Consider the following 19,454-nt stretch of genomic DNA (forward strand, 5'->3'; position numbering starts at 1 on the left):
TATGTAACACCTTTATAGCTGTTGAAATTAAACATAAAAATTGATCTTTCATTCTTTCATGTGAAGGTGTTAATAAACAAATGATACAAGAAATAGTCTATGGTTGATCTCTCTTTTTTTTAAAGGTGTTAACAAGCAAACTAATAAAGTGAATGGATGGTCGCTTTTTTGTTCCGTCTAGCAAAAAGTAATACAAAAGGTTGAAATCTCAATGTCTTAACCCTTTTTTTATCAAAAACTTTGTAAAGAACATACTGTATACGGTTTCTAAGAAGCGGCACAAAAAAACTAATAAAATAGGAATCGAATTTGATATTATTTTTTAAATAATTTTAGATAAATTAGTTTTCACATTGATCTATCTGTGGAAGTTTTAAAAATCGAAATTTTTTCAGCTTGTTTCTTTCGTATCTCTAAAAGTAATGATAAAGTCTCCTTATAACAAGTCAAAAAGTAGAAGAAAGAAGTTTTTTGATACATACATCAACCAGGTCACAATTTCTGGGACACTTTCGTTTTCGACAGATCGCTCTATCCTATCCTGATCACGGTTGGGATCCCTTAAAATCGGTCTTACCGGTTACCGATCGCCGTAAAAATTTTAATAATATTTTTAGGGTTAAGATTCAAAAGACAGAACACCCTAAGGTTTAAAAAAAATTGAATGTTTTTAAAAAATCTCAATAAAAACAGGTATATCTTATTCTGTCTCGTCGGGCGTTTCGGCCGCAAAAGTGCAAGGTAGCAATTCCTCTGCACCTGAACTTTCAATATATCGTAAAATTCTTTAAATATCGAAGAAATTTTTGGACGAATAATGGAAGTGAGGAGAGCTTTTAATGAAAGATATGATTAAGTAACATTTGAAGGGGTTTTATGCGAAAAATATCTGAATGTTTAAGGAGTAAAGAGTTGCGACCAAGTAGTGTTTGGTGATTTTGGTCCAAACTATGAACATTTCTAATGAGAAAAAAGGCGTAACGAAGTAGTATTAGGTGTTTGAGGTCCAAATTAGGAAAAATTCTTACGAGTAAAGCAGCGTGACCAAGTAGTTTTTAGTGTTTATGATCCAAATATCCAAATTAGGAATATTTTTAATGAGTAAAAAGTAGCGACCAAGTAGTGTTTGGTACAAATTATGAACTTTTCTTATGAAGAAAAAAATGTGACCAAGTAGTGTTTATTGTTTATGATCCAAACCATGAACATTTCTAACGATTAAAAAGGCGTGACCAAGTAGTGTTTGGTGTTTTTAGTCCCAATTATGAACTTTTCTAATGAAGAAAAAAATGTGACCAAGTAGTGTTTTTGTGTGAAAGTATGATCATTTCTAATGGGTAAAAAGGCGTGACCAAGTAGTGTTTGGTGTTTTTGTTCCAAGTTATTAACATTTCTAGTGAATGGAAAAACGTGACCAAGTAGTGTTTGGTCTTTTGGTGCAAACTATGAGCATTTTTAAGGATAAAAACAATGTGATCAATTAGTGTTTGGAGTTTTCGGTCCAAATTAGGAATATTTCTTATGAGTAAAATGGCGTGACCAAGTAGTGTTTTGGTGTTTGGATGCAAGTATGATCATTTCTAATGGGTAAAAAGACGTGACCAAGTAGTGTTTGGTGTTTTTGTTCCAAGTTATTAAAATTTCTAGTGAATGGAAAAATGTGACCAAGTAGTGTTTGGTCTTTTGGTGCAAACTATGAGCATTTTTAAGGATAAAAACAATGTGATCAATTAGTGTTTGGAGTTTCGGTCCAAATTAGGAATATTTCTTATGAGTAAAATGGCGTGACCAAGTAGTGTTTTGGTGTTTGGATGCAAGTATGATAATTTCTAATGGGTAAAAAGACGTGACCAAGTAGTGTTGGTGTTTTGTTCCAAGTTATTAAAATTTCTAGTGAATGGAAAAATGTGACCAAGTAGTGTTTGGTCTTTTGGTGCAAACTATGAGCATTTTTAAGGATAAAAACAATGTGATCAATTAGTGTTTGGAGTTTTCGGTCCAAATTAGGAATATTTCTTATGAGTAAAATGGCGTGACCAAGTAGTGTTTTGGTGTTTGGATGCAAGTATGATCATTTCTAATGGGTAAAAAGACGTGACCAAGTAGTGTTTGGTGTTTTTGTTCCAAGTTATTAAAATTTCTAGTGATGGAAAAACATGTGACCAAGTAGTGTTTGGTTTTTGGTGCAAACTATGAGCATTTTAGGATAAAAACAATGTGGATCAATTCGTTTTTGTGATCAATTGGTTTGCGAGTTTCGGTCCAAATAGGAATATTTCTTATGAGTAAAAATGGCGTGACCAAGTAGTGTTTTGGTGTTTGGATGCAAGTATGATAATTTCTATGGGTAAAAAGATCGTGACCATGTAGTGTTTGGTGTTTTTGTTCCAAGTTATTAAAATTTCTAGTGAATGGAAAAATGTGACCAAGTAGTGTTTGGTCTTTTGGTGCAAACTATGAGCATTTTTAAGGATAAAAACAATGTGATCAATTAGTGTTTGGAGTTTTCGGTCCAAATTAGGAATATTTCTTATGAGTAAAATGGCGTGACCAAGTAGTGTTTTGGTGTTTGGATGCAAGTATGATAATTTCTAAGGGGTAAAAAGACGTGACCAAGTAGTGTTTGGTGTTTTTGTTCCAAGCTATTAACATTTCTAGTGAATGGAAAAACGTGACCAAGTAGTGTTTAGTCTTTTGGTGCAAACTATAAGCATTTTTAAGGATAAAAAAAATGTGATCAATTAGTGTTTGGAGTTTTCGGTCCAAATTAGTAATATTTCTTATGAGTAAAATAGCGTGATGTGACCAAGTAAGGATTATCTTTTTGACTGATCTGTAAAATTTAACTTTTAAATCACGTGACCTTGTAGTGGTAATATGAATTTTTGCGAAATTTTTAAAGAACTTTTACACAATGCATCGTGACCAAGTAAGGATAAATTTTTTTGCTTGATCTGCGAAATCTAACTTTCAAGTCATGTGACCAAGTAAGGATAAATTTTTTTGAGTGATCTGCAAAATCTAACTTTCAAGTCATGTGACCAAGTAAGGATACATTTTTTTGACTGACCTGCAAAATCTAACTTTCAAGTCATGTAGCCAAGTAAGGATAAATTTTTTTGACTGATCTGCAAAATCTAACTTTCAAGTCATGTGACCAAGTAAGGATAAATTGTTTTTGACTGATCTGCAAAATCTAACTTTCAAGTCATGTGACCAAGTAAGGATAATTCTTTTTTGACTGATCTGCAAAATCTAACTTTCAAGTCATGTGACCAAGTAAGGATTATCTTTTTGACTGATCTGTAAAATTTAACTTTTAAATCACGTGACCTTGTAGTGGTAATATGAATTTTTGCGAAATTTTTAAAGAACTTTTACACAATGCATCGTGACCAAGTAAGGATAAATTTTTTTGCTTGATCTGCGAAATCTAACTTTCAAGTCATGTGACAAAGTAAGGATAAATCATTTTTGACTGATCTGCAAAATCTAACTTTCAAGTCATGTGACCAAGTAAGGATAATTTTTTTTTGACTGATCTGCAAAATCTAACTTTCAAGTCATGTGACCAAGTAAGGATAAATTTTTTTGACTGATCTGCGAAATCTTACTTTCAAGTCATGTGACAAAGTAAGGATAAATCATTTTTGACTGATCTGCAAAATCTAACTTTCAAGTCATGTGACCAAGTAAGGATAAATTTTTTTTGACTGATCTGAAAAATCTAACTTTCAAGTCATGTGACCAAGTAAGGATACATTTTTTTGACTGACCTGCAAAATCTAACTTTCAAGTCATGTAGCCAAGTAAGGATACATTTTTTTGACTGACCTGCAAAATCTAACTTTCAAGTCATGTAGCCAAGTAAGGATAAATTTTTTTGACTGATCTGCAAAATCTAACTTTCAAGTCATGTGACCAAGTAAGGATAAATTTTTTTGACTGATCTGCAAAATCTAACTTTCAAGTCATGTGACCAAGTAAGGATAATTTTTTTTTTGACTGATCTGCAAAATCTAACTTTCAAGTCATGTGACCAAGTAAGGATAAATATTTTGACTGATCTGCAAAATCTAACTTTCAAGTCATGTGACCAAGTAAGGATAATAAATTTTTTTTGCCTGATCTGCGAAATCTAACTTTCAAGTCATGTGACCAAGTAAGGATAAATTTTTTTGACTGATCTGCAAAATCTAACTTTCAAGTCATGTGACCAAGTAAGGATAAATTTTTTTGACTGATCTGCAAAATCTAACTTTCAAGTCATGTGACCAAGTAAAGATAAATTTTTTTGAGTGATCTGCAAAATCTAACTTTCAAGTCATGTGACCAAGTAAGGATAAATCTTTTTGACTGATTGCAAAATGTAACTTTCAAGTCATGTGACCAAGTAAGGATAAATTTTTTTGCCTGATCTGCGAAATCTAACTTTCAAGTCATGTGACCAAGTAAGGATAAATTTTTTTGACTGATCTGCAAAATCTAACTTTCAAGTCATGTGACCAAGTAAAGATAAATTTTTTTGACTGATCTGCAAAATCTAACTTTCAAGTCATGTGACCAAGTAAGAATTATCTTTTTGACTGATCTGTAAAATTTAACTTTTAAATCACGTGACCTTGTAGTGGTAATATGAATTTTTGCGAAATTTTTAAAGAACTTTTACACAATGCATCGTGACCAAGTAAGGATAAATTTTTTTGCTTGATCTGCGAAATCTAACTTTCAAGTCATGTGACAAAGTAAGGATAAATCATTTTTGACTGATCTGCAAAATCTAACTTTCAAGTCATGTGACCAAGTAAGGATAATTTTTTTTTGACTGATCTGCAAAATCTAACTTTCAAGTCATGTGACCAAGTAAGGATAAATTTTTTTGACTGATCTGCGAAATCTTACTTTCAAGTCATGTGACAAAGTAAGGATAAATCATTTTTGACTGATCTGCAAAATCTAACTTTCAAGTCATGTGACCAAGTAAGGATAAATTTTTTTTGACTGATCTGAAAAATCTAACTTTCAAGTCATGTGACCAAGTAAGGATACATTTTTTTGACTGACCTGCAAAATCTAACTTTCAAGTCATGTAGCCAAGTAAGGATACATTTTTTTGACTGACCTGCAAAATCTAACTTTCAAGTCATGTGACCAAGTAAGGATAAATTGTTTTTGACTGATCTGCAAAATCTAACTTTCAAGTCATGTGACCAAGTAAGGATAAATTGTTTTTGACTGATCTGCAAAATCTAACTTTCAAGTCATGTGACCAAGTAAGGATAATTTTTTTTGACTGATCTGCAAAATCTAACTTTCAAGTCATGTGACCAAGTAAGGATAAATATTTTTGACTGATCTGCAAAATCTAACTTTCAAGTCATGTGACCAAGTAAGGATAAATTTTTTTGACTGATCTGCGAAATCTAACTTTCAAGTCATGTGACCAAGTAAGGATACATTTTTTTGACTGACCTGCAAAATCTAACTTTCAAGTCATGTAGCCAAGTAAGGATAAATTTTTTTGACTGATCTGCAAAATCTAACTTTCAAGTCATGTGACCAAGTAAGGATAAATTGTTTTTGACTGATCTGCAAAATCTAACTTTCAAGTCATGTGACCAAGTAAGGATAATTTTTTTTTGACTGATCTGCAAAATCTAACTTTCAAGTCATGTGACCAAGTAAGGATAAATCTTTTTGACTGATCTGCAAAATGTAACTTTCAAGTCATGTGACCAAGTAAGGATAAATTTTTTTGCCTGATCTGCGAAATCTAACTTTCAAGTCATGTGACCAAGTAAGGATAAATTTTTTTGACTGATCTGCAAAATCCTTACTTGGTCACATGACTTGAAAGTTAGATTTCGCAGATCAAGCAAAAAAATTTATCCTTACTTGGTCACGATGCATTGCGTAAAAGTTCTTTAAAAATTTCGCAAAAATTCATATTACCACTACAAGGTCACGTGATTTAAAAGTTAAATTTTACAGATCAGTCAAAAAGATAATCCTTACTTGGTCACATGACTTGAAAGTTAGATTTTGCAGATCAGTCAAAAAAATTTATCTTTACTTGGTCACATGACTTGAAAGTTAGATTTTGCAGATCAGTCAAAAAAATTTATCCTTACTTGGTCACATGACTTGAAAGTTAGATTTTGCAGATCAGTCAAAAAATATTATCCTTACTTGGTCACATGACTTGAAAGTTAGATTTCGCAGATCAGGAAAAATATTTATCCTTACTTGGTCACATGACTTGAAAGTTAGATTTTGCAGATCAGTCAAAAATATTTATCCTTACTTGGTCACATGACTTGAAAGTTAGATTTTGCAGATCAGTCAAAAAAAAATTATCCTTACTTGGTCACATGACTTGAAAGTTAGATTTTGCAGATCAGTCAAAAACAATTTATCCTTACTTGGTCACATGACTTGAAAGTTAGATTTTGCAGATCAGTCAAAAAAATTTATCCTTACTTGGCTACATGACTTGAAAGTTAGATTTTGCAGGTCAGTCAAAAAAATGTATCCTTACTTGGTCACATGACTTGAAAGTTAGATTTTGCAGATCACTCAAAAAAATTTATCCTTACTTGGTCACATGACTTGAAAGTTAGATTTCGCAGATCAAGCAAAAAAATTTATCCTTACTTGGTCACGATGCATTGTGTAAAAGTTCTTTAAAAATTTCGCAAAAATTCATATTACCACTACAAGGCTACGTGATTTAAAAGTTAAATTTTACAGATCAGTCAAAAAGATAATCCTTACTTGGTCACATGACTTGAAAGTTAGATTTTGCAGATCAGTCAAAAAATTTATCCTTACTTGGTCACATGACTTGAAAGTTAGATTTTGCAGATCAGTCAAAAATATTTATCCTTACTTGGTCACATGACTTGAAAGTTAGATTTTGCAGATCAGTCAAAAATGATTTATCCTTACTTTGTCACATGACTTGAAAGTAAGATTTCGCAGATCAGGTAAAAAAAATTATCCTTATTTGGTCACAATGCATTGCGTATGAGTTATTTAAAAATTTTGCAAAAATTCATATTCCCACTACAAGGTCACGTGATTTAAAAGTTAAATTTTACAGATCAGTCAAAAAGATAATCCTTACTTGGTCACATGACTTTAAAGTTAGATTTTGCAGATCAGTCAAAAATATTTATCCTTACTTGGTCACATGACTTGAAAGTTAGATTTCGCAGATCAGGCAAAAAAATTTATCCTTACTTGGTCACATGACTTGAAAGTTAGATTTTGTAGATCAGTCAAAAATATTTATCCTTACTTGGTCACATGACTTGAAAGTTAGATTTCGCAGATCAGGCAAAAAAATTTATCCTTACTTGGTCACATGACTTGAAAGTTAGATTTTGTAGATCAGTCAAAAATATTTATCCTTACTTGGTCACATGACTTGAAAGTTAGATTTCGCAGATCAGGCAAAAAAATTTATCCTTACTTGGTCACATGACTTGAAAGTTAGATTTTGCAGATCAGTCAAAAAAAAATTATCCTTACTTGGTCACATGACTTGAAAATTAGATTTCGCCGATCAGGCAAAAAAATTTATCCTTACTTGGTCACATGACTTGAAAGTTAGATTTTTCAGATCAGTCAAAAAAAATTTATCCTTACTTGGTCACATGACTTGAAAGTTAGATTTTGCAGATCAGTCAAAAATGATTTATCCTTACTTTGTCACATGACTTGAAAGTAAGATTTTGCAGATCAGGTAAAAAAAATTATCCTTATTTGGTCACAATGCATTGCGTATGAGTTATTTAAAAATTTTGCAAAAATTCATATTCCCACTACAAGGTCACGTGATTTAAAAGTTAAATTTTACAGATCAGTCAAAAAGATAATCCTTACTTGGTCACATGACTTTAAAGTTAGATTTTGCAGATCAGTCAAAAAAATTTATCCTTACTTGGTCACATGACTTGAAATTTAGATTTTGTAGATCAGTCAAAAAAAATTTATCCTTACTTGGTCACATGACTTGAAAGTTAGATTTTGTAGATCAGTCAAAAAGATAATCCTTACTTGGTCACATGACTTGAAAGCTAGATTTTGTAGATCAGTCAAAAAAAATTTATCCTTACTTGGTCACATGACTTGAAAGTTAGATTTTGTAGATCAGTCAAAAAGATAATCCTTACTTGGTCACATGACTTGAAAGTTAGATTTCGCAGATCAGGTAAAAAAAATTATCCTTATTTGGTCACAATGCATTGCGTATGAGTTATTTAAAAATTTTGCAAAAATTCATATTCCCACTACAAGATCACGTGATTTAAAAGTTAAATTTTACAGATCAGTCAAAAATTTAATCCTTACTTGGTCACATGACTTGAAAGTTAGATTTTGCAGATCAGTCAAAAAGATTTATCCTTACTTGGTCACATGACTTGAAAGTTAGATTTTGCAGATCAGTCAAAAAAAATTATCCTTACTTGGTCACATGACTTGAAAGTTAGATTTTGCAGATCAGTCAAAAACAATTTATCCTTACTTGGTCACATGACTTGAAAGTTAGATTTCGCAGATGAGGCAAAAAAATGTATCCTTACTTGGTCACATGACTTGAAAGTTAGATTTTTCAGATCAGTCAAAAAAAATTTATCCTTACTTGGTCACATGACTTGAAAGTTAGATTTTGTAGATCAGTCAAAAAGATAATCCTTACTTGGTCACATGACTTGAAAGTTAGATTTCGCAGATCAGGTAAAAAAAATTATCCTTACTTGGTCACATGGTCAAAATATGTTTTTTATTTACCTCTTCGCCTATCATTTTCACACCTAACGGTAATTACTTTATGTATTCTAGAAAAATATATCTGTCAATCAATTTGCCATATTTTATTCAAAGATATCTGTCAATCAACTTATTAGCTTGCATAATAGCATATGTTACGTCATGTTGTTTAAATGATTAACAATAATCTAGTAGAAACCATGTATATTTAGCTGTTTAATTTTTAAGCATACATTATGACATAGAAAAGAAAATAACAATAGGAGACGAAGTAAGGATATGTGACGAAGTAGTGCTATGCACACCCTCCTAGAATAGTACCGTATTTACATAGGTATAACAATCCAAAAGTTCTTTTAAAAAACAAACGCGCCAAGATGACAAAAAGTGGCTTTAACGCAACACTTATCCAAATATTTGCGATTTTGGCACTTTTGATAATAGTTAAGAAGGGAACTCCTGGATTGTTATAGGCAAGCACGTTCAATATGGTGACTTGCCTGGGTTTTCTCCAAAAAATTAAATGGAATGGTTAAACTTTTGGTTCCAACGTAATCTCGTTTTCAATAAGTCTGCCCTTTTTCAACACCTTTTATATCGAGATACCGGTAGATGTAACTTTCCAAAATTGCATGAAATCAAGCATCGACATCTAACGGGGTCAACTTCTAGAGGTCGACGAATCAATCATTACCCAGCATCAAAACACCCCTTCTAACAGACACGCTGAGACCCTTTCCCATTGGAAAAATTGGCCCGTTCCCGGTGGAAAAATTGGCCAAAATATCGTTCCCGGTGGAAAATTTTTCTCCAATTTTTGTCCACACCGAAAATAATCAAATAACCAATCCTCGCTGCAAAATATTATGCTAATTTTTCCATCCCCACTGAATTTTGTGACTTGAAAACAAAAGAATTGAAATCCCCACCTATAAAAAATTGGAGTATTAATGCCCATCGAGTTTCAGTCTGTTATTTTTATCCCCACTGGCTGAAAAAATCCTACCGGTTCTGTGAGAAGGAGGTGTATCAAAAGATTACAGTGTTTCATAAAAAAGACAAGATAATAACGATTTCCGTATTTTCTCTTAGCCTATGATGATGATGGCTTTTTCAATATCGCTCACATGTGTAACAATATACAAACGTTGGATTGGGCCGTCAAACAGGGTGCAAATGCAATCGAGGCTGACTTACAATTTGATCATCTAGCAAGACCGTCCAGATTTTATCATGGGCTTCCATGTGATTGTAATTGCATGTGCAATTTGTAAGTTGATTTTAATTCGAAGCTTTACGCAGAATAGTTTGAAAATATCGTATTTAAGGCTTTCCAAAAGTTCGCTGAACATTCAAATCGCTTTTTGTGAGCTCCTTTGACTGATCGAATCAGAATTTACTAAATTTGACAAATTGAAATTATTTGAATGTTAAGCAAACTCATGGAAAGTTAGCCATAACTACGGTTTCAATGAAGTAATTAAACAGGACCATAAAATTTGGCATATAATTCACGAGCAATCTTCAATATAAGTATATAAGGGGTGTTCCTATAAGGTCTAGGGTACCCCCATTTGGAACCTCAATTGGACTACTTATTGGGGTGCCTCTTTTTGCACTAAATTTTACAAACTGATGCTTATAAGTTCATGATAGAATGATACTAAAATCTTCGATTGATAATTTACAAAAATCAGAAGATTGCCATAAAACTTGAGTCGTAATAGTCATTTTCCCAAAAGTACTGAAATCTACAACCTACTATTTTTTATCATGGTCAAGCGATTGTCAAATTCAAAAAGTGTATACACACATGTCAGTCTTGAAGGGTTACTTAAGACTTGTATAAGTAAAAGTAGGCATTAAACCTTAAAAATCCTCAGTTCTACAGTAGAAATAAGAAACAATTTCAGGCTAAAAATGCTCAAAAAAGAATAGCCCAGAAAAATTGACTGGCTCTTAAAAAAAAAAGATGTAGATTTATAGAAAAATTTATTAAGACAAAAATACAAAAGTACTCCGTGCTCAAATAATCATTTCTGTTTTTTAGTTATTCAACTTGCAAGTGGTTTATGTCACACACAGTTTGTTATCCATTGAGCAAGAAAAGTAACAATTGCAAAGCTGCTTCCAGAACTGATCTATGGCTTAGGAGGGCAGGTACGATAAAATTTATCCTTTGGCAGTAAAGTCTCCATAAGTTAACCTGATAGTAGCTGTTCATAATTTTCTTACGCACACGGTAAACCTCTGAAGGCACTTGAAAATTATACATCTGAGGAAAATAGTCCTCCCGCAGAAAATTCTACAACAAGAATCTTGTTGTGCGCCGGAAAGTCAAAACTGATACGGCGCCCTATTCATAAACACAATCACGCAACTTTGTTGTCATTCCCAGTCCATTTAGACGAACGCGGTCCTTACGATTTCGAGATTGCATATTCGTCAGATTGTTTGTTTTTAGAGCCTTTAGAGCTTCAGTGCGTGATGTGCAGAAAACAATCACAATCTGATCTCAGGTTACCATAAGTCGAACGGCAAGGGGAACAGGAAACCTTTGAGTTATGGAGACTCGTGTGCTATTTGTGGTTTTTAAAGGTATAGATCGCAATGTACTAGTCTAGGGATAGGAAGAGTTAAGTATAGCGGGAATTGGTTAAGAACATGTAGTCTTACGCTGCCATAAATCTAACTCGTTCTATTGGTCCCAAAATAGAAATGATTATATATTTTTATAAGGGTTGATGTTCGAGTTTCGGATAGGTCATCCCGTCACCTAATTGCAAATCAAGCATACCTGGTTTGTCTGTATAAAATTTAATAAGAATTGATAAGAATTGATTTTTTTCAGCAACAAAACATTCATCGAAAATTGCACTTCTTTGGTTCGACAGTAAAATCAAGGGAAACGGATATTCTGATGAAAAGCTAAGACTTGCAGCTAGAAATGTAAAAAAATTATTTGATTTTAGATTTCTTTAAATCTCGGTAAAGATCCCCAGGGGCTAGAGTTGAAACTGTGGGATTAGGAACGGGGCCGTATATTACCTGTCAGCCTGTGTGATTTTCGCACAAATTCCAGATTGAAAGTAAAATCCTAAAATATGAAAAGTAAAAAAAAACACTACATTTAATTAATCATTCCAAAAGCGGCATAAATCTTATTCGGTGCTCCACCTAAGCAAAATAAATAAATTCCGGACAATACGTCAAATATGTTTTTCTTTTCAGCTTATCAAACTGTTAACACAACTTATTTAGCCTCTGCTATAAAGGAATAGTGTTGATAGGCGCAGAGGGTCATGAAATAACCTCTTACTTTGATGAGATCTCCAAGACAAACAGCACCTTCAAAGATCGCATTTACGTCACAATGGACAATGTTACAATGAAAACTGCTCGAAATGCTTTGGACTTTGGCAATTTCAAGAATATCGTTTACAACAACGGCATGACAGCTTGCTTGCCGAAACAAATCAAAAGCACATTATTGACAGCCATCAAGGATAATGTTGATAACGGTACGAATTTTAAACAATTTTTGGGTTGGTGTTCTGAAATATTGTTCCAGATCTTAGTACTTTGGAACATAAGATACCCGCGTCACGGCGGCAAAATATGGTCAAAATTCTCCCACTATCCTCAATTTAGCTTATATATTGTTTTTATGTTGCCAAACCAATGGATATTCATAAATGTTATGATTTTCCAAAAAAAATTCAAAATTTGAAAATTTTCAAAACTCGTTTTCAGTTCCTTTTTTAGCAGTTTTTTGAAAAAAAACAAAACTTAAAAGTTGTTTTTGAATTTTGAAACCAATTTTATTGGAAAGAGGGGAAAATTCTGCGTTCGAAAATGGGGTCACTTTTATTTCTACAAAAATCTGAAGCCGAAATATCGAGTTTTAAAGGTTTTTGAAGACTGGGACGAGGTTGCTAAATTTAAAACTGGCAAATTTCCAGGGGGTTATGTCGAAAAATTGTCAAAATTTTTTTTATTGGCTTAAACGACTGCAAATCATCTTTTCTTTTGATAAAGTAACATTCTAAGAGAGTAAAAGGCGTAGTTTTTTTTTAAATATAAGAGGAAAGATTGAATTTTATGAGAGTTTCTACTGAAAATTAAAGTTTACTAGCTGTATTGTATAAGGGTTGCGAAGCGATCCAGACTCCACCTCAATTCGCAAGTTGCTAGCAAAATAATAGAGACTCTGATAAAACTCCGAAAGAAACAGGGTCTTAAGCCTTATAATACTCCAAACACACCACACAAACCTCGGCGGCACAACTCCCGCCGCCCCGCGCAACAATCTTTCTTTCATTCTAGTTCTTCTAATGTAAATGGTGCCTTAAAAAATCTAACGATATTCGTCGAACGTTCGAACATTTTTATTCGAATCGTCTGCGTCTGTCGAAATCATCAAAAGTAAACAAAAGCAAAAATCTATAAAGATGACTTGGATCTTGGTCAGTTTTGATTTGTTTTCTTGACAAATTCGACAAATTTGATTACCTCCGTACCTCTTTATCATTGAATATCCACTTGGTTTTGCAAGGTAAGTTTAGTTCACTTAAAAGAGCACTTTTTCCCGCCCGGACGGCGACCAGCAAAAACTTCTCATTTATTGATCTTATTTGATACTTGATAGTTAATTTTAAAAGTCAAGGAATGATGAAGATCCTTTCTGTCATCTTTCAAACAATTTTTTTCCATTTAACAACAAAATAAACATTTAAAACCGAAGAACCACTGTTTAGATGCGTGCCGCCCGCGCGGCAATTTGATCAACTTCAGATTTCAAGTCCGTGTTTTGGCTTCCGGTAGTTTTTTTGCTGTTCACTGCTAGGGTACACCATTTTAAAACGGCATTTTTCGCAGTCCTAGCTACCAAACCGAGAAAATTTTCGTGGCTTCAACCCAAACCCTTTAAGCTCATTTTGACAAAATCGTCGGTTTGAAGATGTGATTTATATAGCAAATTTTGGGCCAATTTTCGCTTGGGAAAGAAGTTAAAGGTACGTGCACACAATATAGCAAAACTGCTTCGCTCATAAATTCGCTTCGCAAAAAGTTATTTTACTCAAAACTTTAGTTTTTGAAATTCCACACCCTATTTAAACCTGTTTAAACACCCTCTTAGAGTTGTCGTAAAATCACCAAATTTGGTAGGGAGACTCCCTATGAGAAAATAACAATTTTGAGCTTTAGAATTTTTTTTATTCCGATTTCCCGATTTTTAATACCGGAAAAACCCGATTTTGACCCCCGTCTTTTTAAAGAATGTTGCCTAGCAACAAGATAAAGGCCTAAAATGAAAAAGTCTCAAGCCCAAAAATTTTGCTTTTGTTTAAACCTTACTCCATACCAAATTTCAAATCTGTAGCTTATCGGCAACATATTGTTTAAATACCCCCTAAGCATTTCCAAGCCAAATTGCCTAATCGATCGTTGTTTTTTACCTTATATTACCTAAAATAGGGTGTGGCGTCAAAACCCAAAGTCAAAAAATTCAAGATGTAGTATTTTTTTGTGAAAATTTAACCTATTCCAAGACATTTTGCACAATTTTTAAGGTCAGAAGTCCAAAATTGGTTGTTTCCCCCTGGGGGTACGGATTCGCACTATCGTCAAAAATAGTGAAAAATGGCTATTTTTGGCCTCTTTAAGCCCTAAATTAGGTTGAAAACATCTCTAATCACCTTGAAAGCATTTCTTAGGTTAAATTCCTTTGAGACAAAACAAAAAAAGTTGAATGGAAGTGATAATTAGCTCGAAAAATGTAAAAATAGGCTATTTTGGCCGATTTTGGGGGAAAACGCGCAAAAAATGCTATTTCCAATTTAAATAACTTTTTAAATAATTTTGCTACAGATCTGAAAATTTCAGGAGTGAAAGTATACCAAAAATACTCTGAGAAAATGTTAATTTGAAAATCTAGAAATATTCTGAAAATCCATAATGGCGGCATAAAAATTGAAAAAAAAGCAAAATTCCAGATTTCAGCGTAGAAATAGGGTAGATCGTCAACTCCCATTTTTAGCATGATGTCAAAAAATTCAAAGTGTAGTATTTTTTTGTGAAAATTTAATCTATTGTAAGACATTTTGCGCAATTTTTATCTCCTAGGTAAAAAATCCAGCATTCCCCAGGGGGTCTTCGATTCGCACTAAAGCGAAAAATGAGTAAAAATGGCATTTTTTGCCCATTTTAAGACTATGAAAGCCCAGTAAAGGGTCAAAATGGTTTGTAAATGGTGTCTTGCACTAATATTCAACATAAAAAGACAAAATAACCCCAGCGAGATCGCTCAACGTTTCAATTTCAAGCTAAAAAGGCTGATTTTCTCGGATTCTGGGTAGCAAAATGCATGAAAGCAGCATTTTTGAGGACCCACAACTTTTAAACTTTTTAAGGTATACACTTGAAATTTTCAGCAATGAAACACTTCAGAGAAAGCTCCAGGAAAAATCAATTTTGAGTTTTCAAAAATTTCCTATAAATCCATAATGGCGCCCTAGAAATTGAGTTTTCATGCTAAATGCCAATATTTCAAGCTAAAACTTGTTTTTTTCAGGCTAAAATCTCAAAAATGATTTCAAATGGTGTTCTGAAATCTTTGGATCTTGGAAGTATTCTGAAAATAGTCTGGGAGAATCAAAATGGTTTGGGTCAGAAATTTGCCCTAGTCTGCCATTATGGTATTGCATTTCCAACTAAAACGCGATATTTAGAGTTAAAGTCTAATTTTCTCAGGCTAAAATCTCAAAAATGGTTTCAAATAGGGTCCTGAAATCTTTTGGTGTTGAAAGTATTCTGGAAATACTCTGGGAAAACCAAAATGGTTTTGGTCAGTAATTTGCCAAAGTCTGCCATTATGGAATTGTATTTCATTCTAAAACACAATGTTTTGAGTAAGCTTGAGTGTTCTTCCTAAAGAAATAAAATTCATAATGGCAGACTTTGGCATATATATGACCATTGTGAACCACTGTGATTTTCCTTGAGTGTTCCCAGAATACTTTCAACACCAAAGATTCAGGACCCTATTTGAAACCTTTTTTGAGATTTTAGCCTGAGAAAATTAGACTTTAACTCTAAATATCACGTTTTAGTATGAAATGCAATACCATTATTGGCAGACTTAGCCAAGTTTCAAACCCAAACCATTTTGGTTCTCCCAGAGTATATCCAGAATACTTTCAACACCAAAAAGTTTCAGGACACCATTTGAAACCATTTTTGAGATTTTAGCCTGAGAAAACTAGACTTAACTCTAAATATCGCGTTTTAAGTGGAAATGCAATTCCATAATGGCGGACTTTGGCAAATTTCTAACCCAAACCATTTTGATTCTCCCAGAGTTTTTCCAGAATACTTTCAACACCCAAAGATTTCAGAACACCATTTGAAACCATCTTTGAGATTTTAGCCCAAGAAAACCAAGTTTTAGCTTGAAATATTGGTATTTAGCATGAAAACTCAATTTCTAGGGCGCCATTATGGATTTTTAGGAAATATTTGAAAACTCAAGTTTGATTTTTTCTGGAGCTTTCTCTGAAGTGTTTCATTGCTGAAAATTTCAAGTGTTTACCTTAAAAAGTTTAAAAGTTGTGGGTCCTCAAAAATGCTGCTTTCATGCATTTTGCTACCCAGAATCCGAGAAAATCAGCCTTTTTAGCTTGAAATTGAAACGTTGAGCGATCTCGCTGGGGTTATTTTGTCTTTTTATGTTGAATATTAGTGCAAGACACCATTTACAAACCATTTTGACCCTTTAATGGGCTTTCATAGTCTTAAAATGGGCAAAAAATGCCATTTTTCACTATTTTTGACAATAGTGCGAATCGGTACCCCCAGGGGGAAACAACCAATTTTGGACTTCTGACCTTAAAAATTGTGCAAAATGTCTTGGAATAGGTTAAATTTTCACAAAAAAATACTACATCTTGAATTTTTTGACTTCACCTAAAAAATGGCTGTTGATGCCACACCCTACCTAAAAATTCAATTTCTCGACTTTGGAATTGATCTAAATAAAAAGTGACACCATTTTCAAACACTAATCATCGAGAGCTATCGGATGAAGCTATTACTTTTACGCTATTTCGAAGTTTTTTTTCCTTCAAAATTTTGATGACGTCATTTTTTGGTCACGTGATAATTTTCTTTTCAAAAAAATTTTTCAACTTTTTTTGGAAAAATGTTTCAAAGGTTGATATGGTAAGAAATGTTGTGTAGTCTATATAACAATCAAAAAACACCCTTGTTCAACAAGGTTGCTCAGCAAGTGGGAGAAAAACAGCCAAAAATGACCACCGTTCCAATTCTTTGATTTCTACTCTTTCTTTTTCACCGAACTTTCTGGCAACCTTTCCTATTAATATAGGACTATTCAGAAAGAAAACTTAGTTGAATACAGTATTTAGGATTCGTATTTATAGAAGAATTTTCGCCGGGACTGCTTTAACCCGCTACAATGAGTCAATCCACACATATGTCAACTTGTTTATGCAGGAGTGTTCAGTGCAGCCTTTACATGGAGTTACAATTGGAAGAGACCCATGCAAAGAGTGGCTCCTTACTTCAATGGCATCATCACAAACAGTCCATCCTACCTCAGACAAGTTGTCAAAAATGAAGGTTAGCTGTTTTTTTATTGTTGAATATACTCGGGTAAGAAATGGAATGTCTCAAAGACATGGAAGTCCAAATTTCACGGTTCCATTTGCCAAACTGGAGTTATTTAAAAAACAAGTTTTGCTGACGTCAGCCATTTTTAGTTTTTGCAGTTTTTCGCGAAAATGAGGACTAAAAAATTAGGTAACACCCTTACAGTGAAACTTTATCATGGTACCCTTCGTATTAAATCATTGGTTTGCTTATTTTCCGCCGGCCAATGCTTTCCGAAATTTTTGGTAATTTTCATGTTTTTGAGACGTGCCACAACTTACCTGAGTAAACAATACTTATTTACTTAATCTTTGTCACTCAAGTCTGTCCCTTGTATCTATATATTAATAGCAGTATTCTGTATGTCGTTTTGTCTGTCTGTATGTTATACTTTCGTTTTCGCACGCAATGTTTTTGTTCTTCCAAAAGATAACTTTTAGTTCTTGCTCCACAAATGTGTTAAATCAGATTCGCGCCGTTTTATAAAGACTTTGTTTTGATTGATAGATTAGACTTTTTCTTTTTTTCTTTCTTTCTTTACTTTTGTTTTATGTTTTCGAATGTAATTAACGACCTTATTTGATTTGAGACATTCGAATTCTTTTCAAAACAAAAGAAATCTTTTAAATAGAATCTGTTAAAGAAAAGAACAAATATAAAATAAAACACAAGAATCACATAACAAGTTTGTTAGAACAACAGCAACATTAAAAATACATTCAAAAGGCGGTAAAAACTAGAATTCTTTCTTCGTAAAATAGGAACTTTAAACATGTATGTCGATAATTATTTTGCTGTAAATCTAAGTCATTGTTGAATTTGAAAAATTATTGAAGTTATGACGAAGTTATTTTATAAAAAGCAACATAAAATTGCGCTATCTATCACGCTTTTTTGTCTGCGTGTCCTAGCTGCCTTCCGGGGGGACTATGGTTGCGAGCTGACTTTTGGCCCTGCCCCTCGGACCCTTAGCAGAATAAAGAGGAGAAGAAACAAGGGAAATTGTGTGAATTTTAATTCACTTTTTGGAACTAATTTGACCAAATTTCTATCTTTCTGGTGGCAAAAAGTTGAAATTTTCCTATTTTTCCAATTCGAAGTTTGATTTTCCGATTTTTCAAACTGCCATGTTTCAAAAAAGGCACCCTTAAGGCCGGCACATACCCATACCCATACCCTTCTCTTGCCTAAGTACCCCCCCCCCCCGGCTGCCTTTTTTCGACGAATCGCGTGTCATGTCTATTATTTCACTCCGCTTATCTTGACATCAAAATTTTTCCTAAACATCAAGAACTACGGCAAATACAACGCGAGCGAAGCGAGAATAAAAATCTAATTGCAGAGCCGTCTCGGACGTCGCTGGTCGCCGGTATGGTGTAATTTGGGAATGACGCCCTTTCTGTTTTCTGATCATTTTTGCCACAAAAATATTTTTCAAAATATGGTTAAAAGATACGTCAACCAGGAGGGATAGAGTCAAAATTTGAAGAGAATTCTTTCCTTTAATTTTGATTTGATCGTGTTTAAGCCACCTTCCCAACATCTCAAAGGGCTTTAAATGCGTTCAGCAAACAGCTAAACCGGCGTGCGACGCTGGGTACCGGCTAGTCTATATATTAATAGCGGTATTCTGTATGTCGTTTTGTCTGTCTGTATGTTATACTTTCGTTTTCACACGCAATGTTTTTGTTCTTCCAAAAGATAACTTTTAGTTCTTGCTCCACAAATTTGTTTAACGATATTCGCGCCGTTTTATAAAGACTTTGTTTTGATTGATAGATTAGGCTTTTTCTTTTTTTTTCTTTCTTTTCTTTTGTTTTATGTTTTCAAATGTAATTGACGACTGTTTGATTTGAGACATTCGAATTCTTTTCAAAACAAAAGAAATCTTTTAAACAGAATCTGTTAAAGAAAAGAACAAATATAAAATAAAACACAAGAAACACAAGACAAAGTTGTTAGAACAACAGCAACATTAAAAATACATTCAAAAGGCGGTAAAAACTAGA

At 33.3% G+C, this 19,454-nt stretch overlaps 1 protein-coding gene across 2 annotated transcripts in view; it reads left to right on the forward strand.

Moving 5' to 3' along the window:
• The window catches only part of LOC136820783 (dermonecrotic toxin LiSicTox-betaID1-like), a 40,375-nt gene extending 28,037 nt beyond the window's left edge, over nucleotides 1–12,338 (forward strand). Inside the window, exons 2-5 of one of the 2 annotated variants that reach the window (XM_067077047.1) lie at nucleotides 9,868–10,045; nucleotides 10,826–10,935; nucleotides 11,627–11,724; nucleotides 12,007–12,336. In XM_067077047.1, coding sequence (XP_066933148.1) covers nucleotides 9,868–10,045; nucleotides 10,826–10,935; nucleotides 11,627–11,724; nucleotides 12,007–12,036 — 416 coding nt within the window. In that variant the 3' untranslated portion in view covers nucleotides 12,037–12,336. Of the gene's footprint in view, nucleotides 1–9,867; nucleotides 10,046–10,825; nucleotides 10,936–11,626; nucleotides 11,725–12,006 lie in introns of both variants that reach the window. The other variant, XM_067077118.1, reaches the window with a different exon arrangement.
• The last annotated feature ends 7,116 nt before the right edge of the window (nucleotides 12,339–19,454 follow it).

The sequence above is a fragment of the Clytia hemisphaerica genome, unplaced genomic scaffold, assembly GCF_902728285.1.
Source record: "Clytia hemisphaerica strain Z4C2 unplaced genomic scaffold, Clytia hemisphaerica genome assembly, whole genome shotgun sequence".
Classification (NCBI taxonomy): Eukaryota; Metazoa; Cnidaria; class Hydrozoa; order Leptothecata; family Clytiidae; genus Clytia; species Clytia hemisphaerica.